The 16,065-nt window shown below is 34.1% G+C and overlaps 2 protein-coding genes across 2 annotated transcripts; both read left to right on the top strand.

Moving 5' to 3' along the window:
- Window positions 1-5,273, top strand: LOC125196202 (external alternative NAD(P)H-ubiquinone oxidoreductase B2, mitochondrial-like). The gene is made up of 11 exons (XM_048094619.1): window positions 1-157; window positions 265-378; window positions 1,007-1,289; window positions 1,552-1,758; window positions 2,026-2,276; window positions 2,843-3,065; window positions 3,188-3,292; window positions 3,883-4,155; window positions 4,252-4,373; window positions 4,602-4,721; window positions 4,821-5,273. The coding sequence occupies exons 2-11, from the start codon at window positions 290-292 to the stop codon at window positions 4,906-4,908; spliced, it is 1,761 nt and encodes a 586-aa protein (XP_047950576.1). The 5' UTR covers window positions 1-157; window positions 265-289; the 3' UTR covers window positions 4,909-5,273.
- Window positions 5,274-9,820: 4,547 nt separating this feature from the next.
- LOC125195209 (heat stress transcription factor A-6a-like) lies at window positions 9,821-11,093 on the top strand. The gene is made up of 2 exons (XM_048093392.1): window positions 9,821-10,087; window positions 10,464-11,093. Exons 1-2 carry the CDS (start codon window positions 9,821-9,823, stop codon window positions 11,091-11,093), a joined length of 897 nt encoding a protein of 298 aa, XP_047949349.1.
- The last annotated feature ends 4,972 nt before the right edge of the window (window positions 11,094-16,065 follow it).

Below are 16,065 nucleotides of genomic sequence, written 5' to 3'. Positions count from 1 at the left end.
TGCGCAAAGCCAGCGGAGGAAGGTTCAACTGCACCGCACCACGTTTCCGTGCTCCCTCCTCCAACCTTTTTGGGCTCTAGTTTTGATTCGCCCTACATCATAACTGACTATTGTGACCAGCTAAGACTCTCCATCTCCGTCGTTTCTCTCTCTACAAGTGAGCCTTGGACGACACTTCTCTTTACCTTTTCCTTTTAGCTCCGCAGGCTTTGTGTATGTATGGCTTAGTTTCATTGATTTGCTTCTGTTATGATTTGTTTCCAGGTGATCTCCCGTTGAAGTTTAACAAATGCAAAACATGACGGCGATTCAGAGGCTTTCGAGAACTTTCCGAGAGAATTCGTCGCTTGCTAAAATGCTGATTGTTTTCACCGTCGGGTAATTCACTTTTGCGTTTTCCTAGACTTTTATTTCGCTGTTGGAATTCTCTGCTTCTGTTTAGTTGGAACCTGAATTTGTGCTTGGAGAGTTGGCATGGAAATTGTGTCTTATTTGTGGAGTTTTGTTGGCGGAGAGTGATTGATTGATTGATGAAAACTATGGCCCTCGGTTTTAAGATGCCTTAACTGTGGTGTGTACGGAAAGCTGAGTTTCATTTTATTTTGGTTTGTATTTTTAGCATCGGTTAAGAACGGCTGTTAATATGATTATATGATATGAATTCATGATTATTGCGCAACGATTAGATGGATAGATTCTGAAGATCTGAACTGCATGAATGTTAGTTTTGGAGACTTTCTCTGTATTTCTCATGTTTTTGCAACAATAGATGTGTGCAGTAAGATAAGCTGTAGTAACAAATAATGCATTTCCTTGTTGGTTTGCTTAATTCCGTACAAATGTTTGATAGTCCAACCATATTCTAGGTAGAGTGTTTGATGTGTGCCTTTGCATAATTTTCGAGAATTCAGTTCTCATTTGGGAGAGAAATATGTTGGACTCATCATTGTCTCTACACGATTTGAAAACCTTACTGAACTCCAAACTTTTTGCGCATTGATGGCAGTGGTGGGGGACTTGTGGCATTTTCTGATGCTAAATCAGACGATGGAATAAGTATTGTCAATCCATCTGAGGCTGATGACAAGAACAAGAAAAAGAGAGTAGTGGTACTTGGAACTGGTTGGGCTGGAACAAGTTTCTTGAAAAACCTGAAAGATCCATCCTATGATGTCCAGGTGATATCACCACGTAATTTTTTTGCATTCACCCCATTGCTACCAAGTGTGACAGTTGGCACTGTGGAAGCTCGCAGCATTGTTGAACCCATCCGCAACATTGTCAGAAAGGTATTCAGTTTTAGCAATTGAGTTGCAATCCTGTTCTATTATTGAATACTGTACAACTTATCTGTCATTTTATTTAACTTTGCACACTTCATTAGTACTTTACAATTTACATGATTCTTTTTATACTCTATTGAGCTTTGTAAAGTCATCTTACTGAAGTTATGCAGTTTTTTTTTCCTATGAAACAATTGTCAGCATGACTTTTATTTTTGCATTGTGGTTGCTATTATTTTATTGCTTACTTAGTGGAAGGTTTGTGCAGAAAAATGTTAATGTTCACTACTGGGAAGCAGAGTGCTACAGGATTGATGCAAAAAATAAGAAAGTCTACTGTCGATCTAATCTGGCTGGTGATCCGAATCAGATAGAGGAGATTGTTGTAGATTATGACTACCTTGTGGTTTCTGTCGGGGCCCGTTCTAATACATTCAATATCCCTGGTGTGGCAGAAAATTGCCATTTCCTGAAGGTAACATTGAAAACTTGTCTTACCATAGAAATTTGGGATTCTTTGTTGCATACTATAAACTTCTTGGACTGGATCAATAGCTTCTCCCAACATTGCTAAAAGTGAGAGTGATTCCATTAACCATTGATCTGAGTAAAAATATGATCACAGAATTTTGGTGCATGAACTTCATACCTATATATCCTATTTTTGTAGGTTTGTTGGCATGAAAGTTGTTATTCTCTTCTTGTTATTTTTGACTTGGATTTGATACTGTATGATCTGCAGGAAATAGAAGATGCTCAGAAGATCCGCAGGAAGATTGTTGATTGTTTTGAGAGGGCGAGCTTGCCTAATCTAAGTGATGAAGAAAGAAAAAAAATTCTTCATTTTGTTGTTGTTGGTGGAGGTCCAACTGGTGTGGAGTTTGCAGCAGAGCTTCATGATTATGTGACTGAAGATCTAGTAAAACTATATCCCAAGGTGAAAGATGCTGTTAAGATAACACTTCTTGAAGCTACAGACCATATTCTGAACATGTAAGTAATTACTTGTTTGACTCAAATTTCTTATGATTAAGCTACTCTGCTTCAATATTTTGATTAGAAACGTTTTAAACTACCCTTCTGTCGCTGCTGTTAGCCATCTAAATATGTATGTATTGGGCATATTGTAACATAAATCTGAAAAGTACTGTAGTCTTTTCAACTTGTAGTACATTGATATAGGTATCACAACCTTGGAACATCATTATTCGAGATATTTATGATGTCCTAATAGACATGTTCACTATGCTTCCCTTGTATTGGCTCATAAATAGACCATGCATTATCATTTTCTTGATTGAAATAGCATTTTTGTTCTATAACATGCTTGCCTATGACAGTACTTTTGGCAGAGATGGGTAACAGGGCATGTCTTCTTCAGGTTCATTGACTTTGTTTTTTTTTTTGTGCCACCCACACTTAGGTTGCTTTCTTAGTATCTGGGTTTCTCATATGCATAGTTTGCTTCTAGTGGAGATGAATCATGGACTCAAGATGAAATATTTCATGTTTGACCACTTACTGATGACCTATTGTTTCATACAAAATGATCTGTGCAGGTTTGACAAAAGAATTACTACTTTTGCTGAGGAAAAATTTCAGAGAGATGGAATTGATTTAAAAACCGGGGCAATGGTTGTGAAGGTAACAGATAAAGAAATTTCCACTAAACAAGTAAAGAATGGTGGTGAAATATCCAATATGCCATATGGCATGGTTGTGTGGTCAACTGGAATTGGAACTCGCCCTGTTATAATGGAATTCATGAAGCAAGTTGGTCAGGTAGAAATGCAATGGTCTATGGGGCTTTATTTACGTTTTATCTATTGTTATATTTGCTGTTTTTTAATGGTATATGAATCCAAACGTAGTTGTTTTAAGACTTGGTCTTTTTTGTTACCCAGGGTAATAGACGTGTACTAGCAACTGATGAGTGGCTACGAGTAGAAGGGACGAGTGACATTTATGCACTGGGAGACTGTGCCACAATCAATCAGCGCAAAGTCATGGTATTATTGCCTTATAGACCTAATTTTGTCATAAAGACTCTTACTTCTCATCCTTAATAAGAACCTTGGCTTGTTAGTTTGTCATAATATCCTTTCATTTTCTTTCTGCTTCACTGGGTGGTAGGAAAATGATTTTTGTCTTCCAGTATGCTACTAGATTAGTCAAAATGAACCAGCATCATATGTAGATACACAGGACTATTATATGCAGGCTTGCAAAATCTTTTCCTAAATAGTTTTACTACTGAAAGAGTAACTTGCTGCAAATTTATGATTCATGTTGCTTCAGATCTCGTTACCTGATTTTGAGCTCAGGTCTTGTATCCTAAGTACCGCGCTAGTCTCTGTTCTTGTTTTATACTTAAAATACCATATACTTGCATGCACAGAAATTGAGGTTAAGTTGTAGATATTTGTCTAAAGAAAACAAGCCACATTGACTATTTGAAACTCTTTCTCCGAATGATGTTTTGCAGGCTATTTTCACGTTTGTTAAGTTGTGATAGTCATATCTTGCAATCAGTTTTAGATATGGTTCTGTTTCAGTTTAGTTTCTGACAAAGTAAAACCCTATTTTTTTATCACGCCAGGAAGATATTTGGGCTATATTTCAAAAGGCAGATAAAGACGACTCCAAGACACTTACTGTCAAGGAATTTCAAGAAACACTCAAGGATATCTCTGAAAGATACCCCCAAGTTGAACTATATTTGAAAAATAAACAGTTGAGTAGCCTCGTTGATCTTCTGAAAGATTCAAAAGGGGATTCTGCTAAGGAATCAGTTGAAGTGAATCTGGAAGAGTTCAAGGCAGCTCTTTCTCAGGTCGATTCTCAGATGAAGAATCTTCCAGCAACTGCCCAGGTTCGTCTCTCCAATGATACATCATGGTGAATTTAATCTCTCCCTCTATTGCAAAAATTATGACGGCATTCCAACACTCAATTGATGACATTTCAGGTTGCAGCACAGCAAGGTTCCTATCTCGCTGACTGTTTCAACCGCATGGAATACTGCGAGGAAAATCCAGAAGGCCCTCTGCGGTTCAGGGGTGAAGGACGTCACAGGTTTCGTCCTTTCAGGTCTGAGCTCATGTCCTTATATTCTAATGCTCCATACCCCTGCTCCCTAGATATTTCCTATAATATAAACCAGATAGCCGAAAACTCCTTCACTTTCCTTAAATTTAGTTAATCCAACAAAAAATCAAAACCATTCAGCAGCAACAGTAATTAAAAATCAGAGTTTAGGGGCAGAAGATATGAGTTTCATTCTAATGTAAGGTGTACCTATATAATATGGTCTTCTAGGTACAAGCATCTAGGGCAATTTGCTCCTTTGGGAGGGGAGCAAACGGCAGCACAGCTTCCTGGAGATTGGGTTTCAATTGGTCACAGCACTCAGTGGCTTTGGTATTCTGTATATGCAAGGTGTGTTTGGATTATTCATTTCTTCTGTTGGATTGATTGGTTTGGCAGCAGCCCCTTCTTTTCATGCATTTGATTGCTTTGCGTTTGTGTGTGTTTCAGCAAGCTAGTAAGTTGGCGTACTAGAGCGCTGGTGATATCCGACTGGGGTAGGCGTTTCATCTTTGGCAGGGACTCTAGCGGCATCTAATCATTCAGAATGATCTAACTCTTCTCTCAATAAATGGTGCTACATCTCTTTATTCGGTTAACGGTACATACATACATCTCGAGTCGTTTCTATCGTCTAGGCAGATGACGATGAATACCTTTGCAGCTGATTTACATAAATCCACCATGCCAAATTTTGCAGCTAGATGTGAGATACAATGGTTTGGCTTTTTTGCTCGAGAAATAATGGTTGTACTCCGTCCATATATGCATATATATGTGAATTTCTGGTGTTGTATACCAGCAGTTATTTGAACAATATTTCTCTCTTTTAATGTTTTACGTAAGCGTGCATGGGTGTAGCTTTTTTCCACGACTTTATATGGGAAATTACGTTTTGGGTGATTTTGGGGTAGCTTTATTCAATGGCTTTATATGGCGAAATTTCCATTTTCGATGATTTTAGAAAAAAAATTCCATGATTGAATCTATACATATATAAAAGGTGAGTTTTGGCCTTTTTTTGAAATATTTATATGTTTTGTCCTTATTCTGAAATATTTCTAAGTTATGGACCAATTTGAATATTTTAAGTAACTCATGAATATTTATTTAGATATTTTAATCAGCATTTGACTAATTCTTAAAGCACTACAATGACTCATTGGTGGTTACAAATATTTAAATAGAATAATGAGCATTTAACAAATTTTGTAACCTATATTGTCTTGATTTTAAAATTATGATGTTATAATTCCATGATCTCTCATTTACTAATTTTGTACCTATAAAAGGCATAGAATTGTGGATGAAATACAATATACACACTAACAAAACATTCTTCATTCTCTCTCAAGCTCTCAACATTTTATTGCACATTTTAGGAACATTGTTTTGCTCGATTTTGGAGCCCCGTCAAGTTTATAGGTGCCTAGCAGGTTTGAGATGTTATATACGTTAGGAGGAAGTCGTTTTCATCTCTGGGGAAAATATGTCAATCCGAGAGCACTAACCGTGATGTAATTTGTCTTGCGGAAAGATGGTTTTTCTTGACTAATTTTCATTGTAATTTCCATTTCATTTATTGTTGTTTTTTTCCTTTGATTACAAAAGTTAGAGTACCGCGTGTATATGGTTCCAGAATTTTATCCCAATATTTCTTACAGTTCTTAGAAAGAGAAGAATTGTAACATCCTTAACTCAAACATACATAGTATTTATCTTCATCTTTACACAATTTATTATTTTTAGTAGAGAAATATGAAGGATTGTTTTAAACATATTTTTCAAAAATGTCAACACTTAATGTAGTCTCTTTATCATTGTCCAAATAATTGTGTTTGTCTCAATTCAATTTTAAATATGTTTAAGTTAATGTCTTTAGGTGTAAAATGAACTGAGGAGTATATATTTATTGAATTTTTATTACATAGTAGTATATTTTTCTATTTTAAATCGTATATAATTATATTGTTTCTTATTTTAATTAATCGATTAACAATTTAAATTGTATAACAAAATAATATTCCGTCGTGCATCGCACGTGGGTTAAGACTAGTATTAGTAATAGTCTACACTTAAGACGATTAATTAACTTATCAATTGTCACAATTCAGATTTTTCCGGATCCAAAATTCAGTCTCAACTTGAGATCATTTATATTTCTTGTATGTAACATAAATAGGAGTATAATTTTTTATGCTTTGATCACATCATTGAATTTGCGAATGACTATTAGCTTGTTAAATTTATGATTTTTGCATGCATTTAATTATGTTTTAAAAAAATGGAAAGTTCTGTTAAACCTATATTAAAGAATACTTTCCACTTAGGAATAAGTATTTGTAGTCCCAACACTAAAAAAATCCATCTATACATATATAAAAGACGAGTTTTAGCTTTATTTTGAATATTAATAAGTTTTGGGTCGATTTTTAAATATTTATAAATTTTGGGGTCTATATAATTAAGTTATGATTTTAATTTGTAACTGCCAATCATGCTAATTACAAACCCTTACAAGTGACGAAAAATTATATATTTTTAAATTTAATTTAGTTTAAATGAGGCGGTTACAATTTAGACTTCATGGCCAAATGATGAAGAAACAACGTGTCATTCAAATTTGGAAACTCATGCTCAAATTATAATTTAATATGAAACGGTTAAGCCATTAACAAATTTTGTAACTCTATTTTCTTAATTTTATCATTTATGATATTTTAATTCTATGATCTCTCATGTTATTTTATGTCTATAAAAGGTATTAAGTTGTGGATAAATTACACACCAACAAAACCATTCTCCATTCTCTCTCAAGCTCTCAACATTTTATCGTACATTTTAGGAACATTGTATTGCTCGATTTTGGAGCTCCGTCAAGTTCATCGATGCCTAGCGTGTTTGAGATGTTGTATACGTCAGGAGGAAGTCGTTTCATCTTTGAGGATAATACGTCAATCCAAGAGTACTAATGGTGATGTAATTTGTCTTGCTTAAAGAGAGTTTTCCTTGACTAGACTTAATAGTTCGATTATTTTATAATTTTCATTGTAATTTCCATTTCATTTACTGTTGTTTTTTGTCATTAGTTACAATAGTTAGAATATCGCGTTTTTATGATTCGCGAATTTTATCGCAGTATTTCTTACAATTCTTAGAGAGGGAAGAATTGTAACATCCTTAGAGCATCGCAATGGTCGGCTAGCGACCGGCTAGCCGATTCGTCGCGCTGGCCGATCAGCTAGCCGAACCATTAGAGTCGGCCAAGGAATCGGCGAGCCGATCGGCGTGGGCTGGCCGATCGCTTCAGGGCTGGCCGATGCGGCTGTGCCGCCATTGTGGCGGCCCGACGCCAGCCGATCGGCCGCGCGAATTTTGTTTTTTTTTTTAATTTTTTTTAATTCTTTTTAAAAAAAAATTTAATTCTTTTTTTTAATTTTTGAAAAACTATATAAACGCGATTTTCTCTATCTCTAAATTTATGTACAAAGAGCAACATCTAGCGATGGACAACAACAAGAGCCTCTCCGCGCCCCCGGACCCCCATGGCAAGGGGCAAGGGGGTGTCGCCCCCCTTGACCCCCTGACTCGGCTGACCGGGCAGCGAGACCCCCGTTCGGCTAGCGGCAAACTATAACAGATTCAAGGTGGCTCGTGTGTGGAAGCCCGGATTTTTTTTTATTATGTTATTTTTATGATTTTTAGTTAATGTACTTTTTTTTTTATTTAAATAAAATTAATGAATTTTCCCGTATATGTCTCGTAAATTTAATTCCGTATTTTAATCGTAATTTTAATTCCGTAAATGTAGTATATTTTGAATTATTTTTATTGCGGGCTGGCCTAAATCTGATGTGGCAGGTGGATTTTTTAGTGTTGCTGACGTGGCAGGGGAGAGAATGGCTGGCCTATGGCTGGCCTAAGCACCATTGCGGATGCTCTTAACATGCATAGTTTCTATCTTCATCTTTACACAATTTATTATTTTTGTATATTTATGTTATCATTAGCGCTATAATTATATTAAGTGGTATCATAAAAAATACTAATATTTTATCAGTTATGATGAACTAATAAATTCATGTATATATAAGTATATATGTATTTGCAATGACATAATTAAGCCTAGCAAAATCGAGTTAATCAAACAATTAGTTGTTCAAACAAAATAAAGCAATATGCTACCAAATTTTGGTTTACTAGGTATATAGTGGAGTATTTTATTAGGGAAGTATCTTTTTACAAAAAGAAAACTTGTAGTATTAAGAATAAGCAATGTTTAAAAGTGCCATAAATAAAGATAAACACTCCAACATTAAAAAAGGGCTATCATTATACTTTATTAATATAATAATATTAATTCAAACAATCAATGTAATATTTTTTTTGTATAGTTTAATATTTGAATTTTTTTATAGTCATAGTTTTGGCATTTTGAATATTATGAGATGTTGATTTATTATTTTGTTTCAAAAGTGATTTATATTATACGAAGGACTGGTTTAATGTATTTTTCAAAAGTGCCAACACTTGACATAGTCTTTTATTATTGTCCAAATAATTGTGTTTGTCTTGATTCCATTTTAAATATGTTTAATTTTATGTCTTTAGGTGTAAAATGAATTGAAAGTATATATTTATTGAATTGTCATTATTTAGTATATTTTTCTATTTTTAAATCTTATAGGTTGTGTTGCTTCTCATTTTAATTAATTAATTAACAATTTAAAATCATATGATGAAAAAATATTTCTTCGTGCATCGCACGTGGGTTAACACTAGTTGGAATAACGGCCGTAATATACTCGGCTGCTTCAAAACTATCATTAGTCGTTAATTTATACTCCATGCACAATAGAAGATTGTGACTTATAATTAACGACCGACTCGGACTTAATGACTGATTTATCTGTTCGTTGAACTGAAATAGTATCTCAAGAAAGAACTTCATTTAGCAAATTTCACAACGGAAAACGCGAAAGAACATAGTTTGTTGAATAAAAACTGCATTCATAATTTTAAGTAGCAGTACAACACAATTTCCCTAAAAAAAGTACCAACACAAATATTACCTTCTAAAAAAGGTACCGGAGATATTCTAAATGTTTACCATAATACTATATAGTCTATAATCATGAAATTGATTTTATTCTAAAATAACGGCATTATACATTTTAGCACATCCGTAGCATGAAATGGTACCTCGCTGTACAATTTAGTGAAGCACAAGGATCACGCCAAATAATTAGTACAGATTAACTAATCAATTATGCTAGAGAATATTCTAATCACAGGTGTAAGTTTCACAGAAAAAATCAACAGCCTTGATTTATCTGAAAAAGGTGCTCACAGACAATAATATATATGCATGCATGAGTACTTAAGAAAAGTATTAAGGGAAGAAAGAAGAAAGAATTGATTTCAAAATCAGTTTCAACTAACAAAAAAAAATGAGTATAGAGATCGGTGGTCCGAGCAGTGGAGATGGCAGTAGCGATAGCCGAAGAAATGTGGGGAAGGGGTTTGGGCCACCTCCTGCCTTCTTGACCAAGACCTTCCACATGGTCAATGATCCAAGCTCAAATTCCATAATTTCTTGGGGTAAATTAGGTGACAGCTTCATTATTTGGGATCACATCAAATTCTCTGTTGAAATACTTCCCAACTATTTCAGACACAACAATTTTTCAAGCTTTGTCTACCAGCTCAACAACTACGTAAGTATACATACTTACTTACACACAATCATGTCATTTATAGTTAATTAAAAATACTAGTGTTTATTTAGATGATGATGATCATTGTAGGGTTTATGTGCCATGATCAAGATTATGATATCTGTCCTATTGGTTAATCAATAAGTATTTTTTGTAGCTAATTAATAGTATGTGTTTGATTTGATGATGATAGTTTATACATCATTTTATACATACTCCATATGTTTGTGTGTGATCTAAATTTTCACTTTCTCCCTTAACTTGGACTACTAAATGATTAATTTCTTGCCCACATAGTAGTACTATATAACTTAGTTGACTAATAGAGTAAGGTATCATAGCTAATTTTTGAATTGATGATGATGATTTAATATAGGGTTTTCGTAAAATTGGAGTGGAGAATCAATGGGAGTATATAAGTCCAGATTTTCAAGAAGGGAAACCCCATCTCCTCTACAACATGAAGAGACGATCACTCCAAAGCTCAACTCCTCGGCGCCAAAAAGACACCCTCTCCCGCACCCTCGATGCCCTAAACAAATCCATCGACGAATCAACACAAGAAATCAAGAAGCTAAAGAAGCATCAATCAGACATAGAGCTCCACATCGCCACGGTGAGACAAAAGGCCACCACCCTCGAGGCCACGTCCAACAAACTCGTGGCGCAATGGGCCAAAGCATGCGAGATCATCGTCATGAGAGAGAAGGAGAGGAGCGAGAATCCCGCCGTCATTGAAGAAATCCCACCTCAAGAAAATGAAGAGGATCATGAAAATGAGGTGGTGAAAGAAGAGGCGGAGAAGCAACCGGTAGTTTTGTCATCGGGTGATCATGAATCAGAATCGGCAGCCATGATCGGAGAGTACTCCGTTGTGTTTGAAAATGTGAAGAAGAGGCTGTTTGAAGATGATGAGGTGTGTGAAGATGAAGCTGCAAATAGGAATGATATGGCTCAAGATTTTGAAGAATGGCTCATCCAGAGTTCTACTACTGATCTTTGGTAATCAAAATGGTAAGTGCCCTTTTTTCACATATACTAGTACTATTTATTTAAAGATTGGGTATTTCAATCAATCTTGCACATTTACATATATGGTTTTCTTGTTATTTGATGGGTTTTATTTTACTTTATTTTAATATTTTGGAATAGATGCTGGATTGATTCTGTTGCTGGAGGGGAAGAAGAAATCATGCAATCCATAACTTTAGCCTTTTTGTTGCATTAATTAGTTAAAGATCTATATATGCTTTGTGGAGTTATGTGAGTTGAGGTCTAGTACTATTGTATTAATTTAGCTTGGTTTTATGGTAGTTTATGTTATTGCTGACTACGATATGGAACGGTGCCTAATTTCTCGAAATATTTCTAGCATTTTATTTTCCAAATATTGGCATTGTCAATCCAGTCGTATTATATTATTATTGCATTTGGTTTGAAATGCAATTGGTAATTAATTAACATGAGAGAAACGTTGATCATATTTGGAATTCAGTCATATATATGCCTTCTTCTCTGTTTCAGAATTTTCATTTTAGGAACAGCAGAACTCCTTTGCTATCAACTAAAATCATTGAATTTAAGTAGTATATTACGTACTCAATTATGTATTAATTAAAAGGGTAATGATTTATTAACAAACATTGTATATACAAAATGCCTTTATATTTTAAACCGATTTTTATTTAAATCGGTTTTATTATTTTGTTACTAATTTACCCTTTTATATATGTATGGAAAATTATGAATATGTGGAAGATCAATACAATATTTATGGAAAATTCATAAATTAAGATAATTAAAATTTATCTAGCCAAGATTGTTGCTTATACGTATGATTTAAACAAATAAATACACTACTACTAATATTTAGCACTAATCTATCGTTAAATTCAAAATTATAAGATTACATATCTTAAAATTTTTATACTTATTTTTTGTGTATTAACAGTAAAGTGATGAAAAAAAAAATGTTACTTTATAATTTTAAATTAATATTATATAGTAGAAATTTAAGGGGGGAAAAATCAATAGTTTAAAAGAACCAAGCTCCAATATAGTAGTATCAATTAATTATATACAAATAGAATAGTAAAGACTAAAAAAAGATGGTGTATAATTAGTATTATTTTAGTGAATGATCATATTAGAAAATAGTATATACATCTAGTTGTTTATATAGCTTAAACTTTTAGTGATAAGTTAATAATAAAATAATTAAATGTGAATGATAATTATTTTTTTGTTTAATTAAATATGAAATATTTTTTTCCCTCACAGGATTTTATGTGATAGTACTATTAGTATTTTGTGAGTTAAATAAAAAGAGAAAAAAGTAAAAGAGAAAAAAAATAGAGATGATGTTATTTCTATTTTAGCAAATGTGTCATTTTTGTGGGACAATTCAAAAAAAAAATTCATTTTTAATAGAACAAGTAGAATACTTTTGTTGGATGATAACACAAAGAAATTAAAAATATTTTATTTTTAAAATAAAATAATTGGATGAGAATGAATGTTATTATTTCGTTGGTATTAACACTTTAAAGTAAAGTATGTGTACATGTAGTTATTTTTATTAACTTAGAATTTTAAAGATTATTTCCTTGGACGATGACACTAACAAATTGAATATACATCCACGTAGTCGTTTTTATAACTTAAAATGTTATTGATTATTTAATAAGCACTATTCTAGGAAGCGAATGACTAATATTATTTCATTAGATGATAACACTAGTATATATACCTGTAATCATTTTTATAACTTTAAGGTTTAAGAATTAGTTAACAAAAAATAATTAGATTAGAATGGCTATTATTTCGTTGGATGATAACAATAAGAAATTAGTACTATATATACATGTCGTTTTTATAACCTAGATTTTTAATGATTTTTTATGAATAAAATAATTAGATGTAAATGACTATGATTATTATGTTGAATGATAACACTAAGAAATTAAATATATGCTTTTTCATAATTTAGAATTTTACATAATATTAAAGTAATTATTTAATGACTATGATTATTTCGTTGGATGATAACACCAAATATATATACATGTAGTCGTTTTATAACTTAGAATTTTAAATAATTTAAATAAAATAATTGAATAAGAATGACTATGATCATTTCGTTGGATGACAACACTAAGAAATGAAGTATATATACATGTAGTTGTTTTCATAACTCAAAATTTTTATAGATAATATTATAATAAAATAATTTGATGCGAATGATTATGATTATTTCGTTGGATAATAACACTAAGAAATTAAGTATATATAGATGCAATCGTTTTATAACTTAAAATTTTAAAAATTATAAATAATTGAATGAGTATGGCTATGATTATTTCGTTGGATGATAATACTAAGAAATGAAGTATATATACATGCATTTGTTTTTATAAACTTAGAATTTTAAAGATTATTTAATAACAATACAATTAGATGCTAATGATAATCATTTTTCCGTTCGAGGATAATATTAAGAATATTTATACATATAGTCGCTTTTATAATTTTAAATTTTAAGATTATTTTATAATAAAATAATTTGGTATTAATGACTATTAGATGAGTGAATTAAAAATTGGTATGTATCAGTTCTAAAGCAAACTCAAACGATATACTCCCTCTATCCCGAAGAGTATGCACTATTTCCCTTTTTGTCCGACCCAAAGAGTATGAACATTTCAATTTTGGAAATTCTCTTATCTCTAATGAGGTGAGACTCATTCTCCACTAATAATGTTTAAAAAAACTTTCTCTGTCTATCTCTCATTTACTTTACCAATAATGCATTAAAACTCGTGCCGAACTTAAAGTTCATACTCATTGGGGATGGAGAGAATATAAACTTTTATATTATTGTTTGAATATTAAATAAAATTCTCCATTGTAGAATGTAAGTCAACTTGGAATCCTTTTATAGTAGTAGTAGTATTTTTGCAAATTTGAAGTGAATCTATAATATCTTGCTAAAAGTATTGTAATTTTTTAATTAAATTTATTTAATTTATTCCTAATCAAAATATTCATCCGAAAATTATGAAATCATGAACCATATGAATCTAGCTAATTTGAATTTTTATAAAATGGAGAAGAAATATCCTCATTTTTTTAAATGAAAGAAAAAATTATGTAACGGTTAGTATACATAATCAATTACTAATCATTCCTTAAATACATAAATATTGATTATGAGCAACTTAATCTTTCCTAAATAATCAATAAAAGGGTAGATATGTAATACATTACATTTTAAAATGTAAAATACCTTGAATGTCCAATTTTGTATATACAAATTTTGTTAATTTATCACTACTCTAATTAAAATTTACTTCATTTAGATTCAATTTCCCATATTTTAATGCCATACCAGTACATTATGTTTTATAATAGCAACCTTCCCAGTTAATTTATGAAAAATGTTTTAGAGACATAATGGGAATGCCATAAGGTTTAAATAGTAATTGTACACCATAATTTATTTAGGAAATGATGCAGTAGTAACATATTTTGGCGATAAGCACAATATTTCAATTGATAACACACTTCTCAATCAATTAATAAATGATGGTTTGAAACTTTGAATCGCCTGGAACAGTACCTTTTGTATTTCTTGTAACAATAAATAACAAAATAGGGGTGTCTCCACCGGCAGCCTTCCTGTTCACCCGTCGGCGACGTCCGACCGGACGTCCGCCGTAGTGAGCGGGACGTCCGCCCACGCCCGTCCCGAGTGCCCATGTGATGGGCTCGCCCCTCGCGTCGACGTCCGACCGGACGTCCGCCACTGTGGCGAAGGTCGGACGTCCGACATTTTTAATTTTTTAATTTTTTTTTTAAAAAACTCTATAAATAGGGCTCCCCCAACTTCATTTCATTCACACCACTTGTGTTGACAAGTTTCTCTCTCTTAACCTCTTTTTTCAATTATCTATAATGGCGAGTAGTCGTGCGAGTGGTAGTGGCGGAGGCGCTAGTGATAGTGACGGTTATAGTGATGATGAATTGGATTTCGCTGTGCAAGAGGCGATTGATCGATTGCTCCGGCAGAGGCAGCGGCGGCGGCGGTACCTCGGCCGATCCATCGCCGGCGGCATGTACCTCGGGACCACATTGCTGCACATATTCGGTTGTATGCGGACTACTTTGCTCCGCAGCCGCGTTTTGGGGATGCCTTATTCCGCCGATGTTTTAGGATGCATCGTCCTCTGTTTATGCATATCGTTGGTGCATTAGAGAGAAGGTACGAGTTTTTCGGATTCGGGGAGGATGCGGCTGGCAAACCCGGACACACGCCAATCTGAAGTGTACGGCCGCAATCGAGGCAAGCGGCGTACGGAGGCCCAGGCCGACATGTTCGGCAGTACCTCCACATTGGGGAGTCTTCAGCCGTCGAGTGTCTGTTGGAGTTTTGCGCGGGCGTTAGAGCGATATTCGAGGATCGGTATCTTCGGCGTCCGAGCCCCGAAGGCTGCCAGCGGCTGATTAATATGCACAGGTCGGTGCACGGGTTCCTGGGATGTTGGGCAGCATCGATTGTATGCATTGGGAGTGGAGGAACTGCCCCGCCGCCTGGAAGGGGATACACACTTCCGGCTTCAAAGCCAAGCATCCCACGATGATCCTTGAAGTTGTAGCTGACTACCGGCTGTGGATATGGCATGCTTATTTTGGAGTGGCCGGGTCAAACAACGACATCAACGTCCTCCAATCGTCGCCCCTGTTCAACGATCAGTGCAATGGCGTTGGTCCCGCCATCAGTTTCGTCGCCAACGGCAACCAACACAACATGGGATACTATTTGGCGGATGGGATATACCCAAACTGGCCCGTCTTTGTGAAGACGATCAAGCATGCGATCGGGCCAAAGAAGTCCTACTTTGCGACCCGGCAGGAGGCAACGCGCAAGGATGTTGAGCGCACATTTGGTGCGCTCCAGAGTCAATGGACGATGGTGAGGG

The sequence above is a fragment of the Salvia hispanica genome, chromosome 6 (assembly GCF_023119035.1).
Source record: "Salvia hispanica cultivar TCC Black 2014 chromosome 6, UniMelb_Shisp_WGS_1.0, whole genome shotgun sequence".
Taxonomy (NCBI): domain Eukaryota; kingdom Viridiplantae; phylum Streptophyta; class Magnoliopsida; order Lamiales; family Lamiaceae; genus Salvia; species Salvia hispanica.
This window is presented reverse-complemented; position numbering and strand designations above follow the sequence as displayed.